At 42.6% G+C, this 13,960-nt stretch overlaps 1 protein-coding gene across 1 annotated transcript in view; it reads right to left on the bottom strand.

Moving 5' to 3' along the window:
• Positions 1 to 13,960, bottom strand: part of RECQL4 (RecQ like helicase 4) — a 61,774-nt gene that overhangs the window by 43,967 nt on the left and 3,847 nt on the right. The window contains 1 exon segment of the mRNA XM_059848250.1: positions 11,780 to 11,886. Coding sequence (XP_059704233.1) covers positions 11,780 to 11,886 — 107 coding nt within the window.

Here is a 13,960-nt window from a genome sequence, read left to right as displayed (position 1 = left end):
AAATCTGCTCAATCCCAGCCCAAAATCCCAAAAAAACCCCAAAATCCCAGGTCAAAATCCCCAAAAATCCCCCAAATCCCAAAGAATCCCAGCCCAGAATCCCAAAAATTCCCCCAAATCTGATCAAACCCAGCCCAGAATCTCCAAAAAAACCCAAAAATCCCAGCCCAGAATCCCAAAAATTCCCTCAAATCTGCTCAATCCCAGCCCAGAATCCCAAAAATTTCCCCAAATCTGCTCAATTCCAGCCCAAAATCCCAAAAATCTCCACAATCCCAGGTCAAAATCCCCCCAAATCCCCCAAATCCCAAAGAATTCCAGCCCCAAATTCCCCAAAATCTCCCAAATCTGCTCAATCCCAGCCCAGAATCCCAAAAAAACCCAAAATCCCAGCCCAAAATCCCAAAAAATCCCCCAAATCTGCTCAATCCCAGCCCAGAATCCCAAAAAAACCCAAAATCCCAGCTCAAAATCCCCAAATATTCCCCCAAATCTGCTCAATCCCAGCCCAGAATCCCAAAAATTCCCCCAAATCTGCTCAATCCCAGCTCAAAATCCCAAAAAATCCCCCAAATCTGCTCAATCCCAGCTCAAAATCCCAAAGAATTCCAGCCCAAAATCCCAAAAAATTCCCCCAAATCTGCTCAATCCCAGCCCAAAATCCCCAGAATTTCCCAAATCCAAAAGATCTCCCAGGCAAACCTCCCAGAATCCCAAAAATTTCCCCAAATCTGCTCAATCCCAGCTCAAAATCCCAAAAATCTCCCCAATCCCAGGTCAAAATCCCAAAAAATCCCCCAAATCCCAAAGAATTCCAGCCCAAAATCCCCCAAAATCTCCCAAATCTGCTCAATTCCAGCCCAAAATCCCAAAAAAACCCCAAAATCTGCTCAATTCCAGCCCAAAATCCCCAAAAAACCAAAATTCTGCTCAATTCCAGCCCAGAATCTCCAAAAAAATCCAAAAATCTCAGGTCAAAATCCCCAAAAATCCCCCAAATCCCAAAAAATCCCAGACAAATCTCCAAAAAATTCCCCCGAATCTGCTCAATTCCAGCCCAAAATCCCAAAAAAAAAACCCCAAAATCTGCTCAATTCCAGCCCAAAATCCCAAAAACCCCCAAAATTCTGCTCAATTCCAGCCCAGAATCTCCAAAAAAATCCAAAAATCCCAGGTCAAAATCCCCCAAATCTGCTCAATCCCAGCCCAAAATCCCAAAAAACCCCAAAATCCCAGCCCAAAATCCCAAAAATTCCCCCAAATCTGCTCAATCCCAGCCCAAAATCCCAAAAAAACCCAAAATCCCAGCTCAAAATCCCAAAGAATCCCAGCCCAAAATCCCCAAAATTCCCCCAAATCTGATCAAACCCAGCCCAGAATCCCAAAAAATCCCCAAAATCTGCTCAATTCCAGCCCAAAATCCCAAAAAAACCAAAATTCTGCTCAATTCCAGCCCAGAATCTCCAAAAAAATCCAAAAATCCCAGGTCAAAATCCCCAAAAATCTCCCAAATCTGCTCAATTCCAGCCCAAAATCCCAAAAATTCCCCCAAATCTGCTCAATCCCAGCCCAGAATCCCAAAAAACCCCAAAATCCCAGCCCAAAATCCCAAAAATTCCCCCAAATCTGCTCAATCCCAGCTCAAAATCCCAAAAAACCCCAAAATCCCATCTTAAAATCCCCAAAAAATTCACCAAATCTGCTCAATCCCAGCTCAAAATCCCAAAGAATTCCAGCCCAAAATCCCAAAAAATTCCCCCAAATCTGCTCAATCCCAGCCCAAAATCCCCAGAATTTCCCAAATCCCAAAAATCAACCAGGCAAACCTCCCAGAATCCCAAAAATTCCCCCAAATCTGCTCAATCCCAGCCCAGTATCCCAAAAACCCCAAAATCCCAGCCCAAAATCCCAAAAAATCCCCCAAATCTGCTCAATCCCAGCCCAAAATCCCAAAAATCCCAAAGAATCCCAGCCCAAAATCCCCCCAAAAATTCTCAATTCAAAATCCCCCAAAAAATCCCCAAAATTCCATCTCTAAATTGCCAAAAATTCCCAAAATCCCAGCCCAAAATCCCCCAAAAATCCCCAAATATCCCAAAAATTCCCATTTCAAAATCCCAAAAAATCCCCCAAAAAATCCCAAAAAATCCCCAAAATCTCAGCCCAAAATCCCAAAAAATCCCCCAAAAAATCCCCCAAAATCTCAGCCCAAAATCCCAAAAAATCCCCCCCAAAATCCCCAAAAAATCCCCCAAATCCCAGCCCAAAATCCCAAAAAATCCCCCCCAAAAAATCCCCAAAATCTCAAAAAATCCCCCAAAAAATCCCAAAAAATCCCCAAAATCTCAGCCCAAAATCCCAAAAAATCCCCCCCAAAAAATCCCCAAAATCCCAGCCAAAAATCCCAAAAAATCCCCCCCAAAATCCCCAAAATCTCAGCCCAAAATCCCAAAAAATCCCCCCAAAATTCCCAAAAAATCCCCAAAATTCCCAATCCAAAAATCCCCCAAAATCTTGGGGGGAAATTTCCATTTTTTGGGGTTTTTGGGGTTCCAGGACCTGCTCCTCATTTGGGATTTTTTAGGGGATTTTTTGGAGATTTTTGGGGTTTTTTGGGATTTTGGGGGTTTCAGGACCTGCTCCTCATTTGGGGTTTTTGGGATTTTGGGATTTTTGGGGTTCCAGGACCTGCTCCTCATTTGGGGTTTTTGGGATTTTTGGGGTTTTTTGGGATGTTTGGGTTTTTTTGGGGGATTTTTTTGGGTTCAGCACCTGCTCCTCCGTTGGGGTTTTGAGGATTTTTGGGGTTTTTTGGGGATGTTTTGGGTGTTTTTTGGGATTTTTGGGGTTCCAGGACCTGCTCCTCATTTGGGGTTTTTGGGAATTTTTGGGTTCAGCACCTGCTTCTCATGTGGGGTTTTTTGGGATTTTTTGGAGTTCAGGACCTGCTGCTTTTGGGGTTTTGGGGTTTTTTGGGATTTTTGGCTTTTTAGGTTTTAGCACCTGCTCCTCAGTTGGGGTTCTGGGATTTTTTTGGGGTTTTTTGGGGATGTTTTGGGGGTTTTTTGGGATTTTTGGTGTTCCAGGACCTGCTCCTCATTTGGGGTTTTGGGGATTTTGGGTATTTTTTGGATTTTGGGGTTTCAGGACCTGCTCCACATTTGGGGTTTTTGGGATTTTTGGGGTTTTTTGGGATTTTTTGGGGGGTTTTTGGAGTTCAGGACCTGCTGCTTTTGGGGTTTTGGGGTTTTTTGGGATTTTTGGCTTTTTTGGGTTCAGCACCTGCTCCTCAGTTGGGGTTCTGGGATTTTTGGGGTTTTTTGGGGATCTTTTGGGGGTTTTTTGGGGTTTTTGGGGTTCCAGGACCTGCTCCTCATTTGGGGTTTTGGGGATTTTGGGTATTTTTTGGATTTTGAGGTTTCAGGACCTGCTCCACATTTGGGGTTTTTGGGATTTTTGGGGATGTTTGGGGATGTTTGGGGTTTTTTTTGGATTTTTTGGGTTCAGCACCTGCTCCTCCGTTGGGGTTTTGAGGATTTTTGGGTTTTTTTGGGGTGTTTTGGGGTTTTTTGGGATTTTGGGGGTTCCAGGACCTGCTTCTCATTTGGGGTTTTTTGGGATTTTTTGGGGGGTTTTTGGAGTTCAGGACCTGCTGCTTTTGGGGTTTTAGGGTTTTTTGGGATTTTTGGCTTTTTAGGTTTTAGCACCTGCTCCTCAGTTGGGGTTCTGGGATTTTTGGGGTTTTTGGGGGATTTTTGCGATTTTTTGTGTTCCAGGACCTGCTCCTCATTTGGGGTTTTTTAGGGGATTTTTTTTGGGGTTTTTTTGGGGTTTTTTTGGGATTTTGGGGGTTTCAGGACCTGCTCCTCATTTGGGGTTTTTGAGATTTTGGGTTTTTGAGGTTTCAGGACCTGCTCCTCATTTGGGGTTTTTGGGATTTTTGGGGTTTTTTGGGGATGTTTGGGGTTTTTTGGGGATTTTTTGGGTTCAGCACCTGCTCCTCCGTTGGGGTTTTGAGGATTTTTGGGTTTTTTTGGGGTGTTTTGGGGTTTTTTGGGATTTTTGGGGTTCCAGGACCTGCTCCTCATTTGGGGTTTTGGGGATTTTGGGTATTTTTTGGATTTTGGGGTTCAGGACCTGCTCCACATTTGGGGTTTTTGGGATTTTTGGGATTTTTTGGGGATGTTGGGGGTTTTTTTGGGATTTTTTGGGTTCAGCACCTGCTCCTCCGTTGGGGTTTTGAGGATTTTTGGGTTTTTTTGGGGTGTTTTGGGTTTTTTTGGGATTTTTGGGGGTTCCAGCACCTGCTTCTCATTTGGGGTTTTTTGGGATTTTTTGGGGGGTTTTTGGAGTTCAGGACCTGCTGCTTTTGGGGTTTTGGGGTTTTTTGGGATTTTTGGTTTTTTTGGGTTTTAGCACCTGCTCCTCAGTTGGGGTTCTGGGATTTTTTGGGGTTTTTGGGGGATTTTTTGGGTTTTTTTGGGGGTTTTTTGGGATTTTTGGTGTTCCAGGACCTGCTCCTCATTTGGGGTTTTTGGGTTTTTTTGGGGAATTTTTGGGGTTTTTTTGGGGGATTTTTTGGGGGATTTTTTTGGGTTCAGCACCTGCTCCTCATTTGGGATTTCTTTTGGAATTTTGGGTTCAGCACCTGCTCCTCCTTTGGGATTTTTGGGATTTTTTTTGGGATTTTTTTGGGAGATTTTTTTGGGAATTTTTGGGGGGAATTTTTTGGGTTCAGCACCTGCTCCTCATTTGGGATTTTTTGGGGGTGATTTTTTGGGGAATTTTTTGGGGTTTTTTTTGGGAATTTTGGGTATTTTTTGGGGACTTTTTTTGGGTTCAGTACCTGCTCCTCATTTGGGATTTTTTGGGGGGGATTTTTTGGGTTCAGGACCTTCTCCTCATTTGGGGTTTTTTGGGGATTTTTGGGGAATTTTTGGGTTTTTTTGGGGGGGATTTTTTCGGTTCAGGACCTGCTCCTCATTTGGGTTTTTTTGGGGAATTTTGGGGGTTTTTTTTGGGGATTTTTGGAATTTTTTGGGGGATTTTTTTTTGGGTTCAGCACCTGCTCCTCATTTGGGATTTTTTTGGGGGGATTTTTTGGGGAATTTTTTGGGAGATTTTTTTGGGAATTTTTGGGGTTTTTTTGGGGGGGATTTTTGGGTTCAGGACCTGCTCCTCATTTGGGATTTTTTGGGGAATTTTTTGGGAGATTTTTTTGGGAATTTTTGGGATTTTTTGGGGTTCAGGACCTGCTCCTCATTTGGGATTTTTTGGGGGGGATTTTTTGGGGTTTTTTGGGGGGGATTTTTTTGGGTTCAGGTCCTGCTCCTGATTTGGAATTTTTGGGGGATTTTTTGTGGTTATTGGGGAGAATATTTTGGGTTCAGGACCTACTCCTCATTTGGGATTTTTTGAGGTTCAGCACCAGCTCCTTATTTGGGATTTTTTGGGGGGATTTTTGGGGGTTTTTTGGGGAATTTTGGGGGTTTTTTTGGGGGAATTTTTTTGGGTTAAGCACCTGCTCCTCATTTGGAATTTTTTGGGGATTTTTTGGGTTCAGCACCTGCTCCTCCCTTGGGGTTTTGAGGATTTTTGGGTTTTTTTGGGGTGTTTTGGGTTTTTTTTGGGGATTTTTGGGTTCAGCACCTGCTCCTCATTTGGGGTTTTTTGGGATTTTTGGGGGGTTTTTGGAGTTCAGGACCTGCTGCTTTTGGGGTTTTGGGGTTTTTTGGGATTTTTGGTTTTTTTGGGTTTTAGCACCTGCTCCTCAGTTGGTATTCTGGGATTTTTTGGGGTTTTTATGGGGATGTTTTGGGGTTTTTTTGGGATTTTTAGTGTTCCAGAACCTGCTCCTCATTTGGGGTTTTGGGGATTTTGGGTATTTTTTGGATTTTGAGGTTTCAGGACCTGCTCCTCATTTGGGGTTTTTGGGATTTTTGGGGTTTTTTGGGGATGTTGGGGTTTTTTTTTGGGATTTTTTGGGTTCAGCACCTGCTCCTCCGTTGGGGTTTTGAGGATTTTTGGGGTTTTTTGGGGTGTTTTGGGGTTTTTTTGGGATTTTTGGGGGTTCCAGGACCTGCTCCTCATTTGGGGTTTTGGGGATTTTGGGTATTTTTTGGATTTTGGGGTTCAGGACCTGCTCCACATTTGGGGTTTTTGGGATTTTTGGGATTTTTTGGGGATGTTGGGGGTTTTTTTGGGATTTTTTGGGTTCAGCACCTGCTCCTCCGTTGGGGTTTTGAGGATTTTTGGGTTTTTTTGGGGTGTTTTGGGTTTTTTTGGGATTTTTGGGGGTTCCAGCACCTGCTTCTCATTTGGGGTTTTTTGGGATTTTTTGGGGGGTTTTTGGAGTTCAGGACCTGCTGCTTTTGGGGTTTTGGGGTTTTTTGGGATTTTTGGTTTTTTTGGGTTTTAGCACCTGCTCCTCAGTTGGGGTTCTGGGATTTTTTTGGGGTTTTTTGGGGATTTTTTGGGTTTTTTTGGGGATGTTTTGGGGGTTTTTTGGGATTTTTGGTGTTCCAGGACCTGCTCCTCATTTGGGGTTTTTGGGTTTTTTTGGGGAATTTTTGGGGTTTTTTTTTGGGATTTTTGGGATTTTTTGGGGGATTTTTTTGGGTTCAGCACCTGCTCCTCATTTGGGATTTTTTGGGGGGGATTTTTTGGGGAAATTTTGGGGGGGATTTTTTGGGGAAATTTTGGGGATTTTTTGGGTTCAGCACCTGCTCCTCATTTGGGATTTCTTTTGGAATTTTGGGTTCAGCACCTGCTCCTCATTTGGGATTTTTGGGTTTTTTTTGGGGGAATTTTTTGGGAGAGTTTTTGGGATTTTTTGGGGGGATTTTTTGGGTTCAGGACCTGCTCCTCATTTGGGATTTTGGGGGGGATTTTTTTTTGGGTTTTTTGGGGAATTTTTGGGTTTTTTTGGGGGGGATTTTTTCGGTTCAGGACCTGCTCCTCATTTGGGATTTTCTGGGGGGGATTTTTTGGGTTCAGGACCGGCTCCTCATTTGGGGTTTTTTGGGGATTTTTGGGGAATTTTTGGGTTTTTTTGTGGGGGATTTTTTCGGTTCAGCACCTGCTCCTCATTTGGGTTTTTTTGGGGAATTTTTGGGGTTTTTTTTGGGGTTTTCTGGAATTTTTGGGGGGATTTTTTGGGTTCAGCACCTGCTCCTCATTTGGGATTTTTGGGGGGGATTTTTTTTTTGGGGGTTTTTTGGGGAATTTTGGGGCTTTTTTGGGGGGGATTTTTTGGGTTCAGGACCTGCTCCTCATTTGGGAATTTTTGGGGGGAGTTTTTTTGGAATTTTTGGGGTTTTTTTGGGAATTTTTGGGATTTTTTGGGAGATTTTTGGGTTCAGGACCTGCTCCTCATTTGGGATTTTTTCGGGAGATTTTTGGGAGATTTTTTTGGGGATTTTGGGGAATTTTTGGGGTTTTTGGGGGGGGATTTTTTGGGTTCAGGTCCTGCTCCTGATTTGGAATTTTTGGGGGATTTTTTGGGGTTTTTGGGGGGATTTTTGGGGAGAATATTTTGGGTTCAGAACCTGCTCCTCATTTGGGATTTTTTTGGGAATTTTGGGTTCAGCACCTGCTCCTCCTTTGGGATTATTTGGGGGGATTTTTTGGAGTTTTTTGGGAGATTTTTTGGGAATTTTGGGGGATTTCTGGGGGGATATTTTGGGTTCAGCTCCTGCACCTCATTTGGGATTTTTTTTATTTTTTGGGGGGAATTTTTTGGGTTTCGTTGGGGGGATGTTTGGGGGATTTTTGGAGGGGGAATTTTTTGGGAGATTTTTATGGGAACTTATGGTTCAGCATCTGCTCCTCATTTGGGACTTTTTGGGGAAATTTTGGGATTTTTTTGGGGGATTTTTTTGGGTTAAGGACCTTCTCCTCATTTTGGGTTTTTTTGGGGGATTTTTGGGGGAATTTTGGGGATTTTTTGGGGGGGATATTTTTGGGTTCAGGACCTGCTCCTCATTTGGGATTTTTTGGGGGAATTTTTTTGGGAATTTTGGGGTTTTTGGGGGGGATTTTTTTCGGTTCAGGACCTGCTCCTCATTTGGGTTTTTTTGGGGAATTTTTGGGGTTTTTTTGGGGATTTTTGGGGAATTTTTGGGGGATTTTTTCGGTTCAGGACCTGCTCCTCATTTGGGAATTTTTTGGGGGAATTTTTTGGGGAATTTTTTGGGAGATTTTTTTGGGAATTTTTGGGGGTTTTTTGGGGTTCAGGACCTGCTCCTCATTTGGGATTTTTTGGGGGGGATTTTTGGGAGATTTTTTTTGGGATTTTGGGGAATTTTTGGGGTTTTGGGGGGGGATTTTTTGGGTTCAGGTCCTGCTCCTGATTTGGAATTTTTGGGGGATTTTTTGGGGTTTTTCGGGGGATTTTTGGGGAGAATTTTTTGGGTTCAGGACCTACTCCTCATTTGGGATTTTTTGGGGGGAATTTTTGGGGGATTTTTGGGGAATTTTGGTGATTTTTTGGGGGGGATTTTTTCGGGTTAAGCACCTGCTCCTCATTTGGAATTTTTTTGGGATTTTTTTTGGGTTCAGGACCTGCTCCTCATTTGGGATTTTTTGGGGAATTTTTTTGGGAATTTTGGGTTTTTTTGGGGGGGATTTTTTTCGGTTCAGGACCTGCTCCTCATTTGGGGTTTTTTTTGGGGAATTTTTGGGGTTTTTTTTGGGGATTTTTGGGGAATTTTTGGGGTTTTTTTTTGGGTTCGGGTCCTGCTCCTCATTTGGGAATTTTTTGGGGGAATTTTTTGGGGAATTTTTTGGGAGATTTTTTTGGGAATTTTTGGGGGTTTTTTGGGGGGGATTTTTTGGATTCAGCACCTGCTCCTCATTTGGGATTTTTTGGGGGGGATTTTTTGGGGAATTTTTTGGGTTTTTTTTGGGAATTTTGGGGATTTTTTGGGGGACTTTTTTGGGTTCAGCACCTGCTCCTCATTTGGGATTTTTTTGGGATTTTTTGGGGGACTTTTTTGGGTTCAGATCCTGCTCCTCATTTGGGATTTTTTGGGGGGGATTTTTTTTTTTTTGGTTTTTTGGGGAATTTTTGGGGATTTTTTGGGGGATTTTTTTGGGTTCAGCACCTGCTCCTCATTTGGGATTTTTTGGAGGGAATTTTTTTGGAATTTTTGGGGTTTTTTTGGGAATTTTTGGGATTTTTTGGGAGATTTTTGGGGTTCAGGACCTGCTCCTCATTTGGGATTTTTTGGGGGGGATTTTTGGGAGATTTTTTTGGGGATTTTGGGGAATTTTTGGGGTTTTTGTGGGGGACTTTTTGGGTTCTGGTCCTGCTCCTCATTTGGGATTTTTTGGGGGGATTTTTGGGGGTTTTTTGGGGACTTTTGGTGATTTTTTGGGGGGGATTTTTTCGGGTTAAGCACCTGCTCCTCATTTGGAATTTTTTTGGGATTTTTTTTGGGTTCAGGACCTGCTCCTCATTTGGGATTTTTTGGGGGGGATTTTTTTGGGGATTTTTGGGGAATTTTTGGGGTTTTTTTGGGGGGATTTTTTGGGTTCAGGTCCTGCTCCTCATTTGGAATTTTTTGGGGAATTTTTTGGGGGATTTTTTGGGTTCAGGTCCTGCTCCTCATTTGGGATTTTTTGGGGATTTTTGGGGATTTTTTAGATTCAGCACCAGTTCCTCATTTGGGATTTTTTGGGGGGGATTTTTGGGGGTTTTTTGGGGAATTTTGAGGATTTTTTTGGGGGGAATTTTTTTGGGTTAAGCACCTGCTCCTCATTTGGAATTTTTTTGGGATTTTTTGGTTTCTGAACCTGCTCCTCATTTGGGATTTTTTGGGGGGGATTTTTTTTGGGATTTTTGGGGAATTTTGGGGGTTTTTGGGGGGGGATTTTTTGGGTTCAGGTCCTGCTCCTGATTTGGAATTTTTTGGGGAATTTTTTGGGGGATTTTTTGGGTTCAGGTCCTGCTCCTCATTTGGGATTTTTTGGGGAATTTTTATGGTTTTTTTTGGTGGGGGGGGACTTTTTGGGTTCAGGTCCTGCTCCTCATTTGGGATTTTTTGGGGGGGATTTTTTGGGGTTTTTGGGGGATTTTTGGTGATTTTTGGGGAGAATTTTTTGGGTTCAGGACCTACTCCTCATTTGGGATTTTTTGGGGAATTTTTGGGGATTTTTACGTTCAGCACCAGCTCCTCATTTGGGATTTTTTGGGGGGGATTTTTGGGGGTTTTTTGGGGATTTTTGGGGAATTTTGGGGGGATTTTTTTGGGTTAAGCACCTGCTCCTCATTTGGGATTTTTGGGGGGATTTTTTGGGTTCAGCACCTGCTCCTCATTTGGGATTTTTTTGGGGGGATTTTTTGGGGAATTTTTTGGGAGATTTTTTTGGGAATTTCTGGGGTTTTTTTGGGGGGATTTTTTGGGTTCAGGACCTGCTCCTCATTTGGGATTTTTTGGGGGGGATTTTTTGGGGTTTTTTGGGGGGGATTTTTTGGGGTTCAGGTCCTGCACATCATTTGGGATTTTTTTGGGGGATTTTTTGTGGTTATTGGGGAGAATATGTTGGGTTCAGGACCTACTCCTCATTTGGGATTTTTTGAGGTTCAGCACCAGCTCCTTATTTGGGATTTTTTGGGGGGATTTTTGGGGGATTTTTGGGGGTTTTTTGGGGAATTTTGGTGATTTTTTGGGGGGGATTTTTCGGGTTAAGCACCTGCTCCTCATTTGGAATTTTTTTGGGATTTTTTTTGGGTTCAGGACCTGCTCCTCATTTGGGATTTTTTGGGGGGGATTTTTTTGGGGATTTTTGGGGAATTTTTGGGGTTTTTGGGGGGGGGATTTTTTCGGTTCAGGTCCTGCTCCTCATTTGGAATTTTTTGGGGGATTTTTTTGGTTCAGGTCCTGCTCCTCATTTGGGATTTTTTGGGGAATTTTTAGGGTTTTTTTTGGTGGGGAGGGGTGTTGGGTTCAGGTCCTGCTCCTGATTTGGAATTTTTGGGGGATTTTTTGGGGTTTTTGGGGGGATTTTTGGGGAGAATTTTTTGGGTTCAGGACCTACTCCTCATTTGGAATTTTTGGGGATTTTTTGGGGATTTTTAGGTTCAGCACCAGTTCCTCATTTGGGATTTTTTGGGGGGGATTTTTGGGGGTTTTTTGGGGAATTTTGGCGATTTTTTGGGGGAATTTTTTTGGGTTCAGGTCCTGCTCCTCATTTGGGATTTTTGGGGGATTTTTCTGGGGTTTTTTGGGGAATTTTTGGGGTTTTTGGGGGGGGATTTTTTTGGGTTCAGGACCTGCTCCTCATTTGGGATTTTTTTGGGGAATTTTTTTGGGAGATTTTTTGGGAATTTTGGGGTTTTTTTGGGGGGGATTTTTTGGGTTCAGGTCCTGCTCCTGATTTCGAATTTTTGGGGGATTTTTTGGGGTTTTTGGGGGGATTTTTGGGGAGAATTTTTTGGGTTCCGGACCTACTCCTCATTTGGGATTTTTTGGGGATTTTTAGGTTCATCACCTGCTCCTCCTTTGGGATTATTTGGGGGGGATTTTTGGGGGTTTTTTGGGGAATTTTGGGGATATTTTTGGGGGAATTTTTTTGGGTTAAGCACCTGCTCCTCATTTGGGATTTTTTGGGATTTTTTTTGGGTTCAGGACCTGCTCCTCATTTGGGATTTTTGGGGGATTTTTTTTGGGTTTTTTGGGGAATTTTTTGGATTTTTTAGGTTCAGGTCCTGCTCCTGATTTGGATTTTTTTGGGGGATTTTTTTTGGGGATTTTTGGGGATTTTTTGGGTTCAGCACCTGCTCCTCCTTTGGGCTTTTTTGTGCTTTTCCAGAAGGTTCCGTGTGTCCCGAGGGCTCCGCAGCTCCTCCCCGACGCTTCAGCGCCCGGTACTCCCGGTACAGAGCTGGGAATGGGGAATTGGGGATTTTGGGGGGAAACTGGGGAATTTTGGGCCAAAATTGTAAATTTGGGGCAAAGATTGGGGAATTTTGGGGGGAAATTGGGAAATTTTGGGGGGGAATTGAGACATTTTGGGGAAAAATTGGTGAATTTTGGGCCAAAATTGTGGAAATTTGGGGAAAATTTGGGGAATCTTGGGAGAAAATTGGGAAATTTTGGGCAAAAATGGGGAAATTTAGGTAAAATTTGGGGAATTTTGGGCAAAATTTGGGAAATTTGGGGCAAAAAATGGTGAATTTGGGGAAAAATTGGGGAATTTCGGGGGAAATTGGGGAATTTTGGGCAAAATTGGGGAATTTTAGGGAAAAATTGGGAAATTTTGGGCAAAAATTGGGGAATTTTGGGGGAAAATTGTGGAAATTTGGGGAAAATTTGGGGAATTTCAGGGGAAAATTGGGGAATTTTGGGCAAAAATTGTGAATTTGGGGGAAAATTGGGATTTCTGGGCAAAAGTTTGTGGATTTGGGGCAAAAATTGGGAAATTTGGGCAAAATTGGGAAATTTAGGTAAAATTTGGGGAATTTTGGGCAAAATTTGGTGAATTTTGGGGCAAAAATTGGGGAATTTGGGGGAAAAATTGGGAATTTTAGGGAAAAAATGGGGAATTTTGGGCAAAAATTGTGAATTTGGGGGGAAATTGGGAACTTTTGGGGGGAAATTGGGGAATTTTGTGGGAAAATTGGGATTTCTGGGCAAAACTTCATGGATTGGGGGCAAAAATTGGGAAAATTGGGCAAAAATTGGGAAATTTAGGTAAAATTTGGGAAATTTTGGGCAAAATTTGGGGAATTTGGGGAAAAATTGGGGAATTTCGGGGTGGAATTGGTGAATTTCGGGGGGAAATTGGGGAATTTTGGGCAAAAATTGTGAATTTGGGGGAAAAATTGGGAACTTTTGGGGGAAATTGAGGAATTTTGGGGGAAATTGGGGAATTTTGGGCAAAAATTGTGAATTTGGGGGGAAAATTGGGAACTTTGGGGGGGGAAATTGAGGAATTTCGGGGGAAAATTGGGATTTCTGGGCAAAACTTCGTGGATTTGGGGCAAAACTTGGGAAATTTGGGCAAAAATTGGGAAATTTTGGGCAAAAATTGGGGAATTTTGGGGGAAAATTGGGGAATTTTGGGCAAAAATTGTGAATTTGGGGGAAAATTGGGAACTTTTGGGGGAAAATTGAGGAATTTTGGGGGAAATTGGGATTTCTGGGCAAAAGTTTGTGGATTTGAGGCAAAAATTGGGAAATTTGGGAAAAAATTGGGAAATTTAGGTAAAAATTGGGGAATTTTGGGCAAAATTTGTGAAATTTTGGGCAAAAATTGGGGAATTTTGGGGGAAAACTGGGGAACTTTGGGGGAAAATTGGGGAATTTTGGGCAAAAATTGTGAATTTGGGGGAAAATTGGGAACTTTTGGGGGGAAAATTGAGGAATTTTGGGGGAAAATTGGGATTTCTGGGCAAAACTTCGTGGATTTGGGGCAAAAATGGGGAAATTTGGGCAAAAATTGGGAAATTTAGGTAAAATTTGGGGAATTTTGGGCAAAATTTGGGAAATTTGGGGCAAAAATTGGGGAATTTGGGGGAAAATTGGGAAATTTCAGGGGAAAATTGGGGAATTTTGGGCAAAAATTTTGAATTTGGGGGGAAAATTGGGAACTTTTGGGGGAAAATTGAGGAATTTCGGGGGAAAATTGGGATTTCTGAGCAAAACTTTGTGGATTTGGGGCAAAAATTGGGAAATTTGGGCAAAAATTGGGAAATTTAGGTAAATTTGGGGAATTTTGGGCAAAATTTGGGGCAAAAGTTGGGGAATTTGGGGAAAAAGTGGGGAGTTTTAGGGCAAAAATGGGGAATTTTGGGCAAAAATTGTGAATTTGGGGAGGAAATTGGGAACTTTTGGGGGAAATTGAGGAATTTTGGGGGAAAATTGGGATTTCTGGGCAAAACTGTGTGGATTTGGGGCAAAAATTGGGAAATTTAGGTAAAATTTGGGGAATTTTGGGCAAAAATTGGGGAATTTGG

This window comes from Haemorhous mexicanus, chromosome 1 (assembly GCF_027477595.1).
Source record: "Haemorhous mexicanus isolate bHaeMex1 chromosome 1, bHaeMex1.pri, whole genome shotgun sequence".
Taxonomy (NCBI): Eukaryota; Metazoa; Chordata; class Aves; order Passeriformes; family Fringillidae; genus Haemorhous; species Haemorhous mexicanus.
The sequence above is the reverse complement of the archived record's forward strand: the minus strand, read 5'-3'. Positions and strand labels throughout refer to the sequence as shown.